Here is a 21355-nt window from a genome sequence, read left to right on the forward strand (position 1 = left end):
TAGACAGCTTAACAAGACTTCAAACATTTATATGCTACAGAAGGATTCCCCCTTTATATAACACGTATGGGAGGTGTATAGTGATGGATGCTGATTTACTGTGATTCCACCTGTGCTTTTATTACTGTGACATATCAACATCGACTGTCTATAGTACAAGTTTTGATTCAGGACTGGCTGCTTGAGAAGAGTTGTCTCTGTCAAGCTCTGATATAAGAGGGTTCAAGATTGTGATTATTATACATTACTTACATTTAAGTGTAACCTGAAATCTTAAAAAAAAATGGAATTCCTCATATCCTTTATATTCACCCTAAAACCAGTGTGACCACTGCATCCCTGCTCACAGAGCCACCTTTGCACTACTTGCAACTCAGCTGTCTTACTGCAGAATACTGCATCAGCACTATGTGACCACTTACCAGATCACAGTGAAGACTTTAGTGTTTGAATCAGAAAGCCAGCAGCAAAGTGCAGACTAAAGTCAGTGTCTGTTTAAAGTTTTAGAACTGCAATATTCTGGCAGCCATCATTTTTTATTTTATTTTATTTTATGATATTTTATTTTATTTTGGCAGGGCAGGAGCATCTTTAGCTTATGCTGCATTCCTCCTGATACTCCCACCTCCATCTCTTCCTGCTATTCCTCCTTCTCTGCTTGTCTCAAAGGGAGGTAAATGAAATATTCAGAGGGGGTGCCAGTGCAGTTTTTCTCCATTAGTTTGATGTATTATAGGATGGCTGCTGAGATTGGGCTGCACCAGGGAAGCTAAACCCAGCAGGTGAGAGACAGCAGAGAGACTGCAGGTTTCAGCGTCCATCTCCATTAGTGGCTTCTGATTAGGAGTCATAAGCAGTTAAACTCATACATCCCTTTGAACACAGCATGTTTTACTGATCACTGGGGCCAACAAAAGCTTTAGAGTTACTTTAGTCAACATGATCATGTAATGTTCTTGTAGGGACATTCACAGTGGTCAGTTGGAGTTTTTCATTTCACTGACAGCAGTGTGTTTGGGCAGTATGCTCTGTGTGATGCTTGATTCAAATAAAAAGACTTAATCAGTCCCTGATATTACACTTTAGTAGCAGTCGTGCATATTCACTTAGCCGCTCTGCTGTGGTTAAGTAAGTACTCAGTGGACCACATGTAACATTCATTTTTTTCCAGCATTAATATTACGTTTTCTTCTTTTGCTACATATTTCCAGACCTATAAGCTGAATGTAACACTGGCTCTTAAAGTGAAAACCAGCTTCTCATTACAAAAACAGTGATTTTTCTAAATGTTAAAACAGCAGGATGCATTCAAACAGGTTAAACATTTGGAGATCCCTGTGATTAAGTTTATTTTTATGGCATTTGGTATAACTTGCAGTGCTGAAATGAATAAAAATGAATCGTAAGAATATCTTGAACAGTTTGAGCTGTTTAAGGCAGAAACAAGGTGTGAACAGTATGGCCTCTGCTGTAGCCGGTTTGTCAGAGGGTGTCTTGGGTTCATAATGTCTCTCCTCGGTCGGGACCACTTTCATCCCCTATAGAGCTGTGATCTTCATGTCAACGCTTTCCCGGATACTCCTGATTAACTCCTTCATGTTCAGAAAATGAATGAACTGCCCATCCCTGATCCCCTTTCGAGCTTTTCTCCGGCTGGCGGGCTGTCGCATCCTCTTCTTGCGCAGAGCTGCATGGCAACGGGAGGAGGAGGCAGCTCGGGATGAAGGAGGGTACCAGCGTCCCACGTGTCCTCCTCACCGCAGACCCAACGCATTGCTCTTCGGTTTCCCATCCCTTCGTTTCCGCATACTGCAGATTCGCATATACACACACATACAACCTCATCCATACACCCATACGCACCCGCGCAGGCTTGCGGAGCTATGATTCCGCGGTGCGCACTCTCCCGTTCCACACTATTTCTAAACTGATCACTGTCTAGGCCTGTATCCATCATCTCCGACAAAGGCCTGTCACTTCTTTTTTTCATCATTCTGATATGCAAATCCAAATTCTCTGTAGCAGTGTTGACCGGAGCTGAGAGGGCGAGTGATAGAGAGGGGGAGAGATGAGAGGAGGCACATCGTCAGATGTTTAGTAGATTGATTTTGGATCCTCGCCATCATTTGTGTGATTTTTTTAGTCTTTTCTTCACTCCGTCTGCCGGGTTCGTGACATCCTGCGGCTCTCCATGCTGTAATCCGGGGGAATATGTGAAGATCATGCTGGCGGTGTGGTGCTTCACGGTCTTTGCTGCAGTGGGCGAGAGGCTTGCAGTCTCAGGTAAGAGAGAGAGAAGCGAGCGAGGGGGTTTGGATCGAGAGAGGGAGAACCCCTTTCGTTTCCTTTGCATCCACTCTTTTTTTCACCGTGAACAGCACTTTTCGAACCCCGGTGTAGGCTCGTAATTTTACTGTAGCGGGATCTCGGTGCCAAACAGCCCACTGGCCTGAAAGCACAATTTGCTGCATCAACACATTCCCACTGCAGCCTCATTACCTATAACGTATCCATAACCATTTCAGACGAGCATTTAGGAAGAAACATCTACAGCACTAGAATATAACTGCATTTTATTGCCCTGGGATGACGATTTGTGAGCCTTTCATTTGTATACTCACAATATGCAGGCTTATATGAGCATCCCTATTGTAGATAATTTAAGTAATGACAAGTATTCTAATTATTTTCCATCAGAGCGTGCACATCTAGCTATATCCACTATTTTTATAAAATACTATTACGGATAAATAATGTTCACTGTTAAATTAGGTCACCAAACCGTGAGCTTACAGATGAAGACGCTCACAGGCTGATTTGTTTTAAATGTGCATTACTTTGTGCTTGTTTTTTATCCTTAAAGAAATCCCCGCTGCTCTGTTTGGGCAGGTTCACTTGTGTTGCTAACTTGCAGTGCCTAGTGGAAACACACTGTGAGAGTTTTCCTCTTGTATTACATACAGGTGTTGACAGGAACCTGGAGCAGGATGGAAGCATGTGGGACTGGTTTGCCCCAGTGGGCCGGGCGGAGAGTGGGGACACTGCAACCGAGATCATTTATCCAAAGCGCCTCGTACAGCAAATCAAGTCAGAAGAAGAAATGGCTCATGACTACTTGGGTACCAGGGTGAAGAATAGCACCGGGGACACCTTGGTGAGCTTACATCCTTAATTCTGTTTATTCCCATGCTGTAAAGGATCCCAGACAAGGTTTTAGGACCCTTCCTAAATAAAAGAAACTGATACATTTCACTCTAAATTGAACAAAAAGAAACTATTCCACGTGAGTAATGCATAAATACATGTTTCAATGAGAACTTAAAAACATTTGCCCTGCACTAAAATCAATCATTTCCTGCATTTATCGAGGCATAAATGCAGGAAATCCTTGACCATTTCGACTGCAGATAACTGCATGCGTGTACAAGGGTGTGACAGCACCAGGACAGACTTTTATTTTGTTGGTGTCAACCTCCTTTTCCTCCCTGTCAGTAAAACAGTGCAGTGCTCAGCTCCCCACTGCTCATGCGGCTCCTGCTACACAGAGATAACAGCGCAGGGCGGTGTATTGCAGCAGCCTCTACTCCTTGCGATTTTGACCCATTTAGTCAGTGAAAATCCCTTTGAATGTGAAGTGAAGCAGCGTCCGGTGGGTGTTACCAAGAAGAGTTGTTGCTTGAAGCTATTTTTCCCTTCCCTAAATTTAAGCTGTAACCTCTAGCAACAAGTTATGAAACAACACTTGGCTTTCTTAATACGCACTGCTCAAATGCTGGTTAATCAAAGAGCTGTTTAAATGCCGCGCGATATATGAAGCGACCACCATCTCCACAGGACAAAGGTAGACTCTCTTGAAATAGTCGCATCATCTGATAACTCGGATGCCACGCTGAGTCTCTGACTTCTTTATTATTCAGTAGTGTGTTGAAGTATGTCCCATTAATTATAGAACAGGCCTGTGTAAGAAGTGCTGGATGGTCCAAGAGGTTTGAGCACTCTCCCCCATCCACTGTCTCTCCCATTCTTTCTCTCTCTCTCTCTGACAGTATATTAGGCTCAGTACACACACCAGAGTCACATGCTTCAAGATTTGACTGAATACATATGCTATAATCTTGGGAAGAGATGGTGTCTTAAATAAGCATAACTATAATATGTTCATAAAATGGTTTTCCGTAGACAAGATTTCAAAAGTCTCAGCTGCCTCACTTGCTGTGTTTTGTTTTTTAAATATTTAAGATGCTCGGAATAAGAGACCAGATAAATTTAGAAGCAGCAGGGAGGGATGAGCTGAACTTGTTCTTTTTTTTCTGTCACATCACACTGTGTTCAAAAATAGATGAAGCAACATTTTGGCTGATTTGATTTATTTGGTTTTGCACATTGCGTTCATTTCGGCATAGCTTAAACTCTACAGATTATTAGATGAATATAGATTAGCATCTAGAATCAGATGTTCTCAAGGAAAAAGATAAAGGTATCATAAAGGTATAAAGTTATGGAGCAAGGCAGTTTGTGTGAGAGCAATGCTAGCATAAATCTTACAATGTGTTGTTTGAAGTGTTATTTTATGCAAGAATGTATATTGAACTTTAAGCAATTTACATTTCAGTATCCACAATGGCTTTAAAAGATCTGTAGCAGGTGGGGGCTGCTGGAGACGAAAATAATGATGTGACACAATTGAAGAGGAGTTTCTAAAAAGGACCTTTTAGTGTGATTGTTTCGGCTTTGAAACCAGCAACAATGAGAAAGCGACTGAGTGACAGATTCAGACAAATATGAACTTTTTTGATATTAAGTCTTTGTGATACCATCAGCAGCATCAGAGCAGCTACTTTGTCTTAAAAATAATGTCTTTCAGCCACGTCAAGAACAGTTAAATAGAAACAATCTAAAGCAGTAGAGCAGTGTTACTGTACAGGGACAGAGGTACCAAGCTGCAGCCTCTCCAAGACAATAGTAAGAAATCTGTTGTCTGTACTCAATGGAGGGAATAATTTCTGCATAGTGATGCGTTTTATTGTAAAAGCCCAGTGATTCACTGCAGCCGGTTCCTCCAGACTGAGTTCAAAGCCACGCTGGCACAGTCGAAGCTGCTGAAGAGACATACTGTTTGGTCCGCAGTAAATTTCACTCTCTCCTGCCCCTGCGGTGTCCTTACGTCCTCAAGCCTGGCAGCTGACCATCCGGGGACACAGCATGGCTGAATAGATAGGAGTAACGCTTTCTCCTCTTCCTATCCTCCTGTGAAGACCTCCTCTATTTATCCTTATCACGAGACTCCAGCTTAGCTCCTAAACAGCCATAGCTCTGTGGAGTCAAGCTTGCCTGAAAGCTGGCAGCCAGTGCTGATCAATGCAGACTTTATAAATCATAATATCTCAGCTGCTGAGATGCTTTTAGACCTTACACTGTATTGATTCTGCTGAATTATTCATGAGACTTTTTCACAACCCTTCTGTGGCTTTCACAGAGTGACACATCTAACCACAATTGTTTTGTTACACTTTAATTTATCAGCTGTCAAATCCATCTCTCTAGCGTTTTTTTCTTTTTTCTTCTTTCAGCCTGTCCACTTGGCCCAGAGCTGTTTCCAAGTAGAAGCCTTTGGACGCACCTTCACTTTAGACCTGGAATTAAATCAGTTAGTATTACCCTGTAAATTCATCAGATCTGCTTTTTTTTTGCACATTTTGTATCAGTGGGTGCTCTTAATTTACTGCAGCTGTTCTAATTAGCATTTCCCCACACTTAAGCAAATGCACTTAGCGCCTCTATTATGTTTCATGTCAAGATGGGGAACACCAAATAAATTTGTGGGGAGAACAGACAGCAGAAAAAAATCCCAGTTTATTATTATTATTATTATTTCTGACTAGAAAGGATGCTGTTGCAAGTATTTATAATATCTTATCTCTCTTTGCAGCCATCTTCTGTCTTCAGATTATGTAGAACGGCACTTTAACCAGGATGGCAGTCCCTTTCAGTCTGTGGTAAGGTTTTCTGCATAAGGTGGGATGCTCACATGATTTCAGTGCATGAACGTGATTCAAAGCAGCATTATCAGCATATTAAAGAGAGTGACCAGAGCAGCAGTGCAACACTCACTTAAAGTTTTGCTTCCTCCTGACAATCCTGAACTGATATAGATCAGATTATATAACAAAATCCTTCGGCTCAAACTGTATTTATTTTTATTATTCTTATTTTAGAAGTAAAACACACTTTTTAAGCCATCTTTTTTAAAATTATTGTGCTGATGTTTTCTACTATTTGATCACAACCTCGTGCTTTTATCTATTTATGGAAAGTGCATTTCGTCCTCCCTGCTTTAGAAGTAAGCTCGTGAACATTACCGGTCTGCACATATGTGGGTTTGCCTATCAGTACGTATGCATGCCTCTCTGCTTTTCTCAGACTGCTGAGAAAGAAAGGAAGTGATCGCCCGTGGTGTAAAATCACAAGCCCACGGAGAGAATCGTCGAGCGAACGTGGAAACGGGATAAAACCTTGACATCTAACGATGAGCTGTGTGCTTGTCAGGAGGGACCAGTGGAATGTGACTGCATTGTGCAAGCCAGGAGGGATGGCTAATGTTTGTTTTTTTTCTTCGCTTTTTCGTGGACAAATGTGCCACTCACTGCCCCCAGCACCCACCCACCCACTCAGCCAGCTCTCACATCCCCACCCACAATCATTTCGAACTCTCCTTCGGTCCTCCTGACCAATCACAAGCCTGTTTCCATAGCAACCAGTTAGCTCAGCAGTGTCATTAAGTTCTTGGCAGCGAAGAGAATGAAAGAAGACCGAAAGGGAGGGAAGAGCAGATCTGGAATGAGAGGAGGAGGAGGGGGATATATGGAGTAAAATGCCAGTTAATACAAAAGCAAGATGAGCTTTGGGATTGGGGAGGAGTAATTCTGGGGGTGTATGTGTGTTCACAGGCAGTCAGATTGTGCCTGGAGTGGTGAAAAGAGAGAAGGGGCGTGCAGGGTTGAGGCTGGAGACCTGTGGTTAGACCAGATTGTCCCTCAGCTGGATGGAGGCTTCATGTGATGATGCCGCTTCTTCTGGACATAGCAGGCGTGATGCATTCAGGGCAGCACTTAACCAGAGTGATCCCTGTGATTAAAATACTTTCAAGTTCAAAGGCATTGTTTCCCTGAGCTGCTGTTGTGAGGTCAAAGCGCCCTGCTGAAATCAATTTAATCCAGGTGAATCAATGGTTCTCACATTTCCCGCTGGTTCTCTTCACCGCTTTAACCTTGCAAAGCAGCGTCAGTGCTACATGACAAGAGCAGATTCCTCTTTGGGGTTTTTTGCGTTTAGTCGCAGCCTGTTTGCTGTACAGTTACTCCACATTAAATTTTAAGAAATAACTGTGTGGGCAATGTTAGTGTTGATTTATTGAAGAGATCCTTGGGCATGGTGTACTTCCAGCTCTATTGTCAGTAGAGTAAAGGAGTGGAGAACACGATACAAGTAGGTCATAAACTGTGCCACTAACATCTCAAAACAGGAAAGCACGGAGAGGTTTTTCCTCACTTCTCACCTATTGTGATATCAAATGATCTATGAAATTGTCCCTATGAAGCTGAGAGTGTGTCAGCAGAGGTTATTGTACTAAGCAGTGGTTCTTTGTCCTCACAGGGAGGGGAACACTGCTACTATCAGGGAAGGTTAAGAGGTTTACCAGAGTCCTGGGCAGCTGTCTCCACATGCCATGGCTTGTGGTGAGTTTGACAGTAGACCTTGTCTGTAACTTCAAATACTAACTCCCTGTGTGTTACAAATTAGCCTCCCAAACTCACTCTTTATTCTTCATCTTGTTGGTGGTTCTCAGTGGCATGTTCTCTGATGGCTTCTTCTCTTACGGTATTGAGCCCTTTCACAATGACAGCAATCAGGTAAATGACCTGTGACTATAATACAGATTTTTATAGTTAAACATTTTTGTTTTAGGTCCTAATCTTAATATTTTCACTTTAGTATGATGGTGCTCACCTAATACGCAGGATGCCTGATATCAGACTTCCGGCCCATTGTCCAGGTATAAAGCCACACTTATCTTACATTCATGACACATTTGACTTCATTTAGGAAAGAACCTATGCCAAGCGCAATTTTTCAAAAGTCTGAAAATAAATGTCACTTTTTGATTCACAGAAGCTGCTCAAAAGCAGCCATTTTCAAAAATACAAAATCATTTCATAAAAAATAGATCAAATCAAATTCATAAGAAATGGATAAATAAGCTGGGTATAATTAAATAATAAGAATAATTTTAAATATATTACATTCACAGTGTTCAAAAGGGAACCTGTTTTGTTCCTTTCCAACCTTGTTGTTATGTTAAATTGCAGAGAGTAGCTTTGTATCATTCAAAGTTTGTGAAATAAGCATTTTTAGCTCCCTTCCTCCAGCCTTGAAGTCAACCTTCTTCTGATTGGCTGCCATTCCTGAACAGTAGTTGGGTCATAGCCCGAACGTCCTGGTTTGGATGACCACATTTGGCATATTTGCTCTCAGTGACATCACACAGAGCCAAGTGTAGAGAAAACATCTAAACTGAGCATTTAGAGTAGTCAGACACAGAGCTTTTGGTTCATAGGAACTCTCTGCGTATTATTTGAAAAATTTGCAATGTTTAACATTATTATTTGCTCTTGTAACAGTACATATGTTTCAGAAAATGAGTAAAATTATAACAGGTCACCTTAAAGATTCGATTTTTCATTGTTTAAAGCCAACTTGAGCTAATAATTTTCTGTCCTCTATCTTCCTTAAAAAGTAATATTTCCCTCTAACTGCCTGCAGCTCTGCTTTTTTATGTGTCCAGACTGTACAGAGGACAGTGAGTGGGATGGCAGAGGAGGTGATGGTGATGATGATGACAGACCGGACCAAGTGAGGGAGCAGCAGGCGTCTGGGGGTCTGCGACGGTCCAAGCGAAGTGTTCGCAAGCCCTCTGTGCAGACTGAGACCAAATATATTGAGCTGATGGTGGTCAATGACAATGATATGGTGAGTGCTAAAGGTTCTTGGTAGCCTGATGACTGTAGTGTGTACTGCTTAACCACATACCCCATGGTTTGTCCAGTACTTCTCCTTATTTATTGTCTAAAATTTCAGTGCCACAATCAATAAGGACATAAAATCTCCCCAAAATTACAAATGTACTTGTACAGAGAGGAGCAGTACCTAAATATCACCAGGATTTGCATGGCTAACAGTAAACAAGAATAGCTGCAAATGCTTGTCTGATAGCAGTTTGTGAGTAAAAAATAGCAAGTTAAAAGATAAATCAAATACAGAGCCCAGTAACAAGTAGAAATATACATTTTATCATCATAATATCAGCATTTAAATTAATACCTTTTTTTAGTGGCCAGCTCAACAAAGAAGGATGACACACTGCCACTTGCAGAGCAGTGACCAGGTGTTCTGCAGTATGGCTAATCCCACTCAGCTCCACTCAGGAAACCTTGCTACGCAAACAGAACCCACATAGAGCAACCCCTCAAGAGGGCCTGGGGCTGTCACATATTGCTAGTTGTACACAAACATATGAGCTTTTATTTTTATATAGCAACAAAGCTGCCAGAGGCCAGGCAGTCCAGTTTCATTAGCTCCAAGCTTACACTGACATCAGAATATGTTAGGACTGGACAGTGTACAGGTGTTCATATGCTAGTTGAACGTTTCTTAAAGGAATACAGACAAAGCAATGGATATGCAATAAGAAAAAAACTGTGACAGACTGACCTCCTTTGACAGGTAAGGATGGATAAGAGTCATGGTAAAACTATAAACATGAAGAGGCAGAGAGACTACAAACCTAGAAAACTAAATTAAAGAGAAATATCTGGCAGAATAGATGATATAGAGTGTAATCAAGGAAGTGGAAATAGGTGCATAATGAGACACAGGTGTAGACAATCAAGACAATCAAAAGGGGAACAAAAGACTCACAGGAAGACACAACAGATAACCCACTGCTGAAGTAAAACAGGGAACAAACTGAAAGGCACAGACAAACTACTAGGTACAGAGCTGATGCAAACTTACACTGAACAGAATGCAGAAAGAACATTGGGGGAACACACAAGTAACACACTGATGAAACTACAAGTCAAATACAACAGATTTCATTGTTAAGCAAAAAGCAATATTTGCATTTCATTTAATTAACCGAAACTTTGCCACTTCAGTTGACATTGGTCATGCAAGGAGTACATTGAAACATTCCATGTAACTCATTCCTTATATCACTTGGTCAGTACAAGTAAATCAAATTACATGTCTGATTGTGTATTTGTGTGTAGCAGAGCTGATGTGATCCATCTCTTAAGCCATCTGTGCGTCTTTTCCTCTACAGTTTGTACAGCTGCGTCGCTCAAGCAGCCAAACCAAGAACTTTGCCAAAGCTGTGGTCAACACGGCGGATACGGTAAGTGATCGGTTTGCAGGAAATTAATCCTCCTACTGCTAAACTCTGCCTTCTCACTTCGCCACCTGTCAATAAACACGTGTGTGTGTGTGGGAATGATCTGTCCCAGATGACACTTACAAAAAATCAGACCAAAACACCAAATGAAGCAGTGCACTGATGGGCATTTTGTGGTCCTCAGATCTATCAGGAACAGCTCAACACAAGGATTGTACTGGTCGCCATGGAGACCTGGACCTCTAAAAATATGATGCCAGTAGTGGAAGACCCATTGACAACGCTGCAAAACTTCATGAAGTACAGGAAGGACAACATCAGAGAGCAGAGTGATGTAGTCCATCTTTTCTCGTAAGACCGTCAAAATAAATAAATAAAATTTTAATGGGAACTAAAGCTTATGTGATGTCTGGACTTGCAACTTTGGCTTTCCTGTGCTCACAGAGGGCGTAACTTTCATAGTAGCCGTAGTGGGACAGCCTACACAGGAGGGGTGTGCTCTCCAACAAGAGGAGGAGGAATTAACGAGGTAAGGAAAATATAACATGATTATAATTTTCTATTACACAGATAGGGTTTATTATAAATTTTAACCTAAAATGAGTAATCCATCCATCCATCAGTTTTCTTAATAGCTTATCCATTTGATGGCCACTAAAGGTTATCTCAGCTATCATAGCGCGAGAGGTGTGGTGCTAACTACTGTATTACTGTGAATCTCTAATTGGACTTATAATATAAATTGAAATTTAGTTGTAAAGCCAAATTTTAAGTTTTTATGTATTTTTGTTATAATATTAAAATCAAATCATCAATAAGTAGGACTAAGTTCTCTGATTTAAAACATAGCTGAAAATAATTTATATGAAGCATATATTTTCAAGTAGGTACAGCAAAAAAAGTTGCGAGACTGAACCTGCTCAGTGACTGGGGCTATTCTTTGTGCAGTTTTCATGCTCTACTCATGCTTATGTGGGATTCCTGTGGGTGCCCAGGTTTCCTCCCTCAGTCTAAAGATATCTGTGTTTGATTATCAGGCGATTCTAAATTGATTGTGTGGAGGTGAAAGTTGGCTGTGTCTCTGTGTTGGACTGGCAGCCTGTCCAGGCAGAGGGACCAGGTGTCCCAGCACAGCAGTTTTATCCTGTTTGTAAGTCGTAGAATCAGCACTGAGGCAGAGACGAGCTACTGCATAAGTTAGATGAGTGTAAGTATTCTAGGGTCTGTTGAAAAGTGAAGGACTAGTGGAACAGGAGACTGTTGCAGTAGAGAGAGGACAGAGGAAAAGTGAAGCTGTCAGTTTACTGGTCACTATAAGTTCCTACCCTCATATATAGCTAACAAGCTTTGGGTTGTGACCAAAAGAAATAGATCACAGACATAAGAAGCAGAACTGCAAGTATCTGTGTTCTCTTTTAGAGATAGCACGAGGACCTCAGCCATTTGGGAGGGACTCAGAGCAGAGGCACTATTCCTCCAAATTCAAAGAGCCAGTTGAGGTGGTTTGGGCATCTGGATAGGATGCTTGTTCAGTGCTTCCTAAGTGACGTGTTTTGTGCAAAAGCGTGTAACTATTGCAGTTTGTACTGTGCATTAAATGCAGGAGTTGTACACGGGGCCACAGGCAACAATGATTTCCTTTGTCATTTTGTGGTGGATAAGCTCAGTCTCTCACAAACGTGCTCCTGTGATTAGCCAGCACGTCATAGAGTGGGTGGGAGGTATTGTCCAGCATTGTCCTTGTCTTGGACAACATCCACCTCTCCGGCAACACCTTAAGGGAGTCCAGCTCCATTCCCACAACATTAGTGGCCTTACCAATCAGTTGTTTTGAGTCTGTTGGCATCTGCCACTGCTGAGATTCCTGCCTCCACAACACAGATGTAAATGACAGGGGGAGGATGGATGGATGGATGGATGGATGGATGGATGGATGGATGGATGGATGGATGGATGGATGGATGGATGGATGGATGGATGGATGGATGGATGGATGGATGGATGGATGGATGGATGGATGGATGGATAAACTCAACTTATGTGACTCACAATAAATATGTGTCGCAAAATATGTGTCCCCACTTCACAGCAAACTTTTACATGCATTCCATGTGAATTTGTTTCAGTATGGAAATGTAGGTGCGATGGCCATCACTTTGTGCCAGAGTCTTGGCCAGAACATTGGGATGAGGTGGAACAATGCACGTAACTCTGCAGGTAAGATAGAAGGAAAGCTTTATTTACAGGGAACTGTAAACCCAGCACTGGAGTGAATAGATTAACAAAGTAAGAGAGCAACATTGGTGCTGGTAGGATTAAGGCAGTGGGGGTGGAGGTGTTAGTGTCCCTGTCCAGCAGTTCTCTTCTGTAATTATACTCCTTCATTAGGTGATTAGTCACCTGCTTCCAAGAAGGAGGAGGTGGTTAAAGCATCCTTGCCACTAAAGAATAGGCTCTATAACCATCAGTTGTATTTTTCAATGCCAAACACATAGATCTATACTGTATCTCTTATCTTTATTTGTTATGAGTACAAGTTCATAATGTCTTGCAGCAGCATTTAAAGCGTCACAGCTTAAGTTATAAATGAAGATCAGTGCATTATTTTATTCCTTTAGTTTATGTCTGTCATCTTTGCCGTTCTTCACAGGAGACTGCAAATGCCCAGATGCCTGGGTGGGATGCATCATGGAAGACACAGGGTAAAATCCCTTTAAGCTACAGTTTTGTCCTACTAATTTCCCTGACTTAAAAAATGAAACACCTGTAACAGAGAGAAACTTTAAATTTTACTGTCTTTCGATTAGTCAAGCCAGTGATAATCACCGATGCATTTGATGCTTTGTGCAAATTTGCTGAAACATAAGACATCAGTGTGCCGGTCACCGTGTAAGAATTACAAATGGTGAATTGAAAGTATTTACTACATGAGTGATTTGGATTTAGCTCCCCTTGCCAGATGGAACAATAAAGATTTCAATTATTCATTTGAGTAATATCTTACTACAGATGGTAACATTTCTGTCAGATTGCGACGTGATGGCACAGACACCCACAATGGATCTGGCATTCCTTACTGACAGAAAAGTATCATGCTGTTTTTATTTTATTTCCTTGTCATGTAGTGTCTTGATCTTCCTTTGTGTTTTTTTGTCATCACAGATTCCATCTGCCCAGAAAGTTTTCTCGCTGCAGCGTTGACGAGTACATCCAGTTCTTGCTCCAGGGAGGTGGCAGCTGCCTGTTCAACAAGCCCAACAAGGTGAGGGCCATGTGGATATGTGGCCTGTGAAATCTTTTTTTTAAATCAAAATACATATTTAATTCGGAGTCGCACATTATTTTTTTGCTTTAATCCTTTGAATAACCTTTACTTAATCTTTTACCTTTGTCTCGTTTAGCTCTTGGACCCTCCTGAGTGTGGGAACGGGTTTGTGGAGCCAGGAGAAGAGTGTGATTGTGGATCCCAGCTGGTAAGTAGCTGGCTAGACTGGTTAACCTACTGGAAACAGGTAGCGTCTCCACATCATGTCTATGTATGGGCCCCAAATGGTGTCTTGTTTTCTGGAACTCAGCTGTTTTCATGTCTGTGGTGGCAGGAATGTGCCCGTAGGGGAGGAGCCTGCTGTAAAAAGTGCACCCTTACCCATGATGCCATGTGCAGTAACGGACTCTGCTGCAGTGGCTGCAAGGTGAGCAGCCCTGTATTACAAAGAGCCTGAAAAGTAAATTAAACTGACTGAGTGAAATTTGAACATCAGGTTTACTTTGTCAGAGCATTTATAGTATTTTTCTCCTTTATATGTTATCAAAACTTCTGAAATTTAAAAGATTCAGAAAGTCTTAATTTATGCTGGTGCGGTGACAAGAACAAGAAGTGTGTCATGTTTCTTATGACTCACAACATTTTCAGACTTCTCAGCCTGTATGGTTGCGCGGCATGCATTAAAAATCACCCATATGACAACTGATTGACATGTTTGTCTGATGCCTTTTTTTTTTCTCTGATGCGTGTTAGTATGAGCAGAGAGGCGTGGTGTGTCGACAGGCTGTGAATGACTGTGACATCCCGGAAACTTGCACTGGAGACTCTAGCGAGGTAGCACTCTCTGTACACAACACTGAAAACTCTAAGATCACATAAAACGGCTTCCAGTTCATGATGTACTTTCCTACTTTTGCAGTGCCCTCATAATGTCCACAAGCTAGATGGATACATGTGTGATAATAGTCAGGTAAGAGATGGTTTTGGCTGTTTTCTAATATGCAGTTGAGTTTGTGGTACACTAATTAGCACTGTTTCACCCCTTTAGGGACGATGTTACAGTGGACGATGTAGGACACGTGATGGACAATGCAAGGGGCTCTGGGGCTATAGTATGTGTTAAACACATCCACAGCATCTCTTCCAGCATATGACATTTTTATTTTACTAGTTTAGTCTGATTCTGATAGTTAAAATATGAATATGTATATTTGTTTGTTTTTCCCATCTCAGATTCAGCAGACAGGTTTTGTTATGAGAAGCTGAACGCTGAGGGGACAGAAAAAGGAAATTGTGGCCCCGGTCCTGATGGCCAAGGCTGGCTCCAGTGCAACAAGCCGTAAGTGGCAAATTCCCGATTCTCTTTTTTGGTTTTCTTGCACTGTATGTTAGCATTTTCCTTATTATTGCACGGTCTGAATTTCAAGTGTCTCTTGAATGGTGGCCTTATTTTAAGATTTTCCACCAATTTCACTGAAAAGATTCAAAAGATTCAAACATAAAGAAAAGTGAGGAAAAATGGGCACATGCAATACTGCCGGTATGGTCATCCCAAGACAACAAGCAGCTGGACAGTGTCCAGAGAGACAACAAAAAAGGCTCCACAGAGCCTGACCCTTCCAGACATCCTGAAAATAGCAAAAGTTTGAAAATTAGAGGGATTCACACACCCCCAAAAAATCCACCCTGGCTGTGGCTCAGGAGATAGTCTTCCACTAATTAAAAGGTCTGTGATTCAATCTCTGAATCATTCAGTCCTCAAAGAGTCCTTGTGTGCAATCTCAACCAATTTACTGATGCATCAATCAGGAAGTCATTCATAAAGTTCTGTAAGGATGGAATAAAAACTCTGTCTATATGTGTATGAATGTGAAAGAGTCACCTGCTCATTCTAGGCGTGACCTGAACATAATCCTCAGTTGGCCTGTCAGTAAGGAAAAATAAAACTTCTATAAATGTATAGAAATCTATAATACATTTATGAATTGCACTGTTGGTGAAATGTCATGTTCCTTTTTTCTTATTGCATCGGCTTCTTTTAGAGATGTTTTATGCGGGTTCCTGTTCTGTGCTAATGTGACAATGAAGCCAAAGTTTGGAGACCTCCAAGGTGAAGTGACCAGCTTCACCCTCTATCACCAGAACAAGTACTTGGACTGCAGGTAGTCACATTAAATTCATCCAATCAGTCACAAAGGCTGTTGTCCATTAGTATCCCTTGGTGTTGTAATTCTAACTCTGTCCTATCTATCTCTCATGTTTGGATGCTTCAATTAGGGGTGGCCATGCTCTGCTAGAGGACGGCACAGACCTGGGCTATGTGGAGGATGGCACTCCATGTGGTCCCAACATGATGTGTTTGGAGAGACGCTGCCTCCCTGTGGCTGCATTCAACCTCAGCACATGCCCAGGATCCAACTTCGGACGCATTTGTTCTGACCATGGGGTAAAAGAAAAAAAGACAAAGCTAATATCTTCTCATTTTAGAGTGACACTGTCGATTTTTTCAGTCTAAATTTGAATGAAAAATTAATGTTTTTTATGTGAACTTTAACTGTTTCAACACCCTTTTAAGCATCACACATAGGACCTGCTTGAAGAACAGGCTTACGTTGATTATGTTGATCAATACCAAATCATTTTAATGTTCTTATATTCAACTGCCCCGTCTTTCTCTTAGCAGATAGCTAATTGGGCCTCTCTCCCATCAAATCTCTTGCAGACCTGCAGTAATGAAGTGAAGTGTATCTGTGATAGGGACTACACCGGGAAGGACTGCAGTGTCTTCGATCCCATCCCTGAGCCCACGGTCGCAACAGGCCCAGAGAAGAAAGGTCCATAGCAACTCTCACCCTGTCCATGTCTCTCTTTCTGTCTGCTTCTCACATCCCCCTCATAGTCTCTACCCATCATCCCTTTAGCTTCTTCATGTACTGAAGTCGACTACCTCACATTGGACAAAAAGGATAGTTTACCTGAATATTGTGAGGAAGTTAATTTTTAGACCACACAGTGTTATCCTTCCTGCTGAGTCTTGGTTTCAATGTTGGAAGATTGTGTGGGTGTGTTGAGACACATTTATCCATTAGAGCATGTGTATGTAGTGAATGTGTGTGTGTGGTGGTACTGTGTGCTTTGCAGGCACTGCGATTTTCAAGTGTCTTCCTTACTTTCTTGCAGTCTGCCAATGACACAGAGCAATTGAGCAGCTGCTGCTCTTATAGAGCCAAAAAAGCCAAAGCCACCCTGAGCAGGAGGGTGTCCAGCTGAAAGAGCAGGAGAGGTGGAATGAGAACAAAGTAATAAAACACTCTCTCCTTTGTATTTTTGTTACTGTTGTCTTCCTGACTTCCCTCGCTCACCCGCCTGTTCTCCCATCTCCACCCCATGGGCTGGTTACTTCCTCTTTCCCTGCATCTCTCTTTCTGTCTGCAGGTATCTTGCCATCTTTCTCTCTCTCTTTCTCCCTCTCTCTAGTTGATGTTGTTGATGTACAGTGTTGATGCTGTCTTCTGACGTGTGTTTTTTAGTGGTGTTGTTTTGTTTCTGCCCCTCCTCTTCCTCCTCCTCCTCCTCCTCCTCCTCCTCCGCACCCTTCCTTCCCTCCTCCTTCCTCTGCGCAGGTCCAAGTGGCACCAATATCATTATAGGGTCCATCGCAGGTGCTATTCTCCTGGCAGCTATAGTCCTAGGGGGAACAGGATGGGGATTTAAGTAAGAGTTCTGGCATGCCTTTCTGTACCTGTCTGCTTCTACCTAAAGGACGTCCCCGCCCCTCCCACTCTCACGTTTATGAACTAGATGCCCATTTGCAACTCACTGCCCAGCCCAGGGGAGGGGAAATGGGGAGTCAAGTCTGAGACGTGCTAATGCTTGAACCGCTTTTGGCTTTTAAGATCCATACAAAACACAACTACGCTGTAATCAACTCTGAGCTCCATCCTGCACCTTTCCTCCCTCTCCATCCTCTTTCCAGACCCATTTTTTTAGTAATGACAGGGCAAGACATGTTTTTTGCCAGGAACCACTACAGCCCTTTTCTCAAGTCTACTAGAACAGACCTGACTTACCCTACTGGTGCCACATTTTCCCCCACCTGTTTACTCTCCATGTAAAGACTAAAAACGTTTTTGTTTTGTTTTTTTGACACTGGGTTTACCTAAGCATTCATTTTGTCATATACTCTTACGTTGGTGCTTTTAAACACCTGCATTATCCCTTTTCTCTGTAGGCAGCATCCTAACCTCAAATGCCCTTGCTGAAGTGCTCCTTCCGCACTATTCTACCTATGCATGCTTGCTATTATGCACTACTTATGGTCTGACCTAAAAGGACTACTGCTGCTCTAATAGACAGTCAGTATATATGATATATGATGTATATGATAATTCTTTGATATATAGACAACAGTAAATTAAGAAGCAATAAGTGATTCTTAGTTTATAGAATGCAGTCAGTCCTTTTGGGGCCAGAAGTGTCTGTGCATGTGTGCATGTGTGCATGAGCCATAAGCAAAGTTTTCTCTTCCTAATCATACTGCTGGCTTACTGGGTAATATTATCAGGCATAGCTGTGGCAGACTTCTGTAGACCTGCTGCATGTGATGTGATCACTACAATGTGATGAAGATTTAGGGAAGGACTGGTAGATGAATAATGGATTGAGTCATTGTTTGAGTCATGATGGAGCTAATTCTGACTTGACTTGAGGCAGTTTGACAAGAAGGAAACTCTTTTTTTTTTTAAATCCTTAAGTCCACTCTAAGTTGTGTTTACTTGCTTTGCTACTTACTTTGCTTTTTACATAGAATTATAACTTGCAAAGCACATTAATTCTTATTTGTGTGTCATGAGTTCTTCATTTCTTTTATCAATACTGACTTAAGTATCTCCACATTTTGTCTTCTCTCCTGGCGTTCTCATGGGATGCAGGAACATTCGAAGAGGAAGGTATAATATATCACCATGTAATCTGTACACAGAGCTGCATCCTAAAAATATCCCACTATCTCATCCCAAACTCACTCCGCATGGCTGCTGACACAGTAATCCACCATCTGAAAATCATCTCCACAGAACTTATTCAATCCTTTCCATTTCAGTTCTCTCCTTTTTAAAAAAAATTTTAAAAATACTTTAGATCATTCCTATTACACCAGCTACAAAACAGTAAAGCAAAATAGCTTCTCTCATCGTCATCTCCTATCACCTATATCAGCATATCTATATTAATAAGTGCTTAATTTTCACTTGTCTTTCAGATCTGGTGGAGGATAAGATCTGTCTGTCTTTCTGTCTCTGTGTCCTGTCCACTTCTGTCTTCCTCCTCGCACTGTGTCATTTCACGTTGAAGAAGAGGGGAACAAAAAAAAAAATAGGTCTTCCACTACTGTCCCACAATATCTCCAAAACCTCTTCCGAGCATCGTTTCCTCCACGATCGCGTCTGCTCCTTTCGTCTGTCCTCCTGGGACCTGTGGAGCTCCTCTCACCATACCAGCCAAATCATACTCATGTGGCTGCTGCCAGCAGGCCACTGAGGATTACGTCCAGGCCACGCCTAGAGCAAGCAGGTGGCTCTCCCTGTGGGAGACACCGGGGTCTTCCTCCAGTCCAGTGGCTATACGAATGTGCTTTGGTGTCTGTGTACCTCTTCTCACGTCTCGGACAGTCTGATCAAGAACATATCAAAGGTGGACCAAATGAGACACGTCTTTCCAATGCCTGCCTGCACATAAACTAACCCGGCCGTCACTTGAGTAAATGCTGGACTAGCACACACAGACTGAAATAACATAACAGGGGCTGTATTGTTTCCTTTTTTTCTTTAAGGAAACGGACCTAAGATACAGTTCCTCCGAGGTCCAGACGTTGACAAGGTGCATCTTAAAATGGACAGAAATTAGTTTTTAATCTACAACATTTGGCAACGTTGAGATAACTTTAACAAAAAGAACACTGTTGTTAGCATGTTTTCCAAAGAAAAGGTGAGTAAGGACTGACTGATCGTAGAAGCTGTTTGTTCTGGATTGCAGTTTGAGTCTTAACTTGAGGCATCCTACCTGCCCACCAATCTCCCACACCCTCAAGTTTTCAGGTACAAAAAAAGGAAGCTAGGTGTTGTGGTTTTGGGATCATTAAAAAATATATCATATATATGAAGCAGCAGAGACCGTAACTTAGTGTTTTCGATGACAGACCGACCAACATACATTCCACAATATCTGTCTGTGCGTGTTCACCACTTTTGGGCCCAAAGTTTGTACGCTTAGGAAGTTTACTATGTCTGTCTGCTCAGGAGTGAATGTATGGGTGTAAGAGGTTTTTAAAGAAAGTAAGAATGTGTGTGTTTACATTAATGTTATGGGGCAGTTGTGTCTGTGTACACCTGAACATTCCTCCCATCACTGGTTTTTACCTCTAGCAGATCATCTCTTTCTACAACCTGTTGTGCGCTGCAGCCACGCACCCTAAAGGCAGCACAGAAAGAATTCAACATGCCATGTATCTACAAAAAAAAATGAGCACTAGCCAACTGTATGCACACCTATTTGTAAATATGTGCAAGATATATTGAATGTTAAATGCAATGTATGAAGATTTATTTAAAACTATGCTTAAAAAATAATTTATCTGATTGAGAAAATTTATAGCTATCCATCTCCTGACACGCCCTGCCTCTGCAAATCTCTCCTGTAGACAAAGCTGTCCATGCATCTTTAAATGTGGCCAAAAAAAAAAAAAAAAGCTACGCTTGCCATCTCATCATTTCTCTTGTAGTTCTAACTACCACTGAAATGAAATGCCATGAGTCTTTTGTACATTTGTTGATAGCCCTGATCCCTGGGTGAACGCCTCAGCCCAGAAACTTTGTAAATGAGATTAAAGAGATCTGGTTCGGGGTCCAGAATGCAGCTTGTCTGATGGCGTATGCGGTCAGTTTGGTTTGTTTTGAGCTTTGCACTATGGCTAATGCACTATTGTTATTAATACAATATGTACAGAGTGGATATCAAATGCAATCGGGAAGAAGAAGGAAGAAAATGAGATGCGTCTTACCCCATATTTTTAGAGACTATCTTTTTTGAAATTAATCAATGAAAAGGAATGAAATCAAGACTGCAAATGGATTAAAATGAAGGGAAAATAAAATATTAAAACACGAAGCCACAACTCTTACTCTCGCATGTCACTGCCTGTGTCTGTTGGTATTTCACAGCTTTAATCGATGGTTAGACTTTCTGCTTTTTTCTGGTTCTTAATTTTTTTTAAATATAATGATTATATGAAACTATCGTAAGAAGGTAGAAAAGAATCATGCAAAACATTGCGTAAATTATATGGCATTAAAGCTTTTATCAGAGCTATTTACACTACTGTGCAGAAGTCTGAAATCGCTCATTTCTTTATATTTTGTGCACGAGGCAGACTTTCTCCTAATTTTTGTTGAAGTTTTCTTGAGCAACAGTTTTCCAGGATTTCTGATGGATTTCAAACTTTGGCTTTGGGCAAAAAAAAAAAGTCATATGCTTAAAAAACTGACACCTCATCAGAAATGATCTCAGTGGAACAGTGACTGTCAAGAAGCCAAAATAAAGGAAGGGAAACTGGCAGAAAAGACTGAGGTATGCCAGATTACACA

At 41.6% G+C, this 21355-nt stretch overlaps 1 protein-coding gene and 1 pseudogene across 2 annotated transcripts; both read left to right on the plus strand.

Moving 5' to 3' along the window:
• The first annotated feature begins 1811 nt into the window (after window positions 1-1811).
• Window positions 1812-19130, plus strand: LOC308411777 (disintegrin and metalloproteinase domain-containing protein 11-like). Its single transcript, XM_080905807.1, has 26 exons — window positions 1812-2283; window positions 2964-3154; window positions 5571-5647; window positions 5930-5996; window positions 7654-7736; window positions 7847-7910; window positions 7993-8053; window positions 8843-9027; window positions 10382-10453; window positions 10635-10801; window positions 10895-10979; window positions 12577-12667; window positions 13101-13152; window positions 13613-13712; window positions 13852-13923; window positions 14050-14142; window positions 14469-14549; window positions 14635-14685; window positions 14764-14827; window positions 14949-15054; window positions 15758-15877; window positions 15993-16161; window positions 16438-16549; window positions 17339-17429; window positions 18647-18664; window positions 18976-19130. The coding sequence occupies exons 1-26, from the start codon at window positions 2091-2093 to the stop codon at window positions 18989-18991; spliced, it is 2481 nt and encodes an 826-aa protein (XP_080761933.1). The 5' UTR covers window positions 1812-2090; the 3' UTR covers window positions 18992-19130.
• On the plus strand, window positions 18996-20788 carry LOC308411366 (annotated as a pseudogene). Its single transcript has one exon. The product of its transcript is annotated as an uncharacterized misc_RNA (transcript).
• Window positions 20789-21355: the final 567 nt, after the last annotated feature.

Source organism: Rhamphochromis sp. 'chilingali' (genome assembly GCF_963969265.1).
Source record: "Rhamphochromis sp. 'chilingali' genome assembly, chromosome: 15".
NCBI classification, from domain to species: Eukaryota; Metazoa; Chordata; class Actinopteri; order Cichliformes; family Cichlidae; genus Rhamphochromis; species Rhamphochromis sp. 'chilingali'.

Bases quoted from the DNA above. Each gene is read 5' to 3' on its own strand.
- LOC308411777 (XM_080905807.1), top strand. From the start codon at position 2,091: ATGTTTAGTAGATTGATTTTGGATCCTCGCCATCATTTGTGTGATTTT. The intron at 5,648-5,929 runs GTTAGTATTACC...CTCTCTTTGCAG, and splicing joins TTAGACCTGGAATTAAATCA to CCATCTTCTGTCTTCAGATT. The intron at 14,686-14,763 runs GTAAGAGATGGT...TCACCCCTTTAG, and splicing joins ACATGTGTGATAATAGTCAG to GGACGATGTTACAGTGGACG.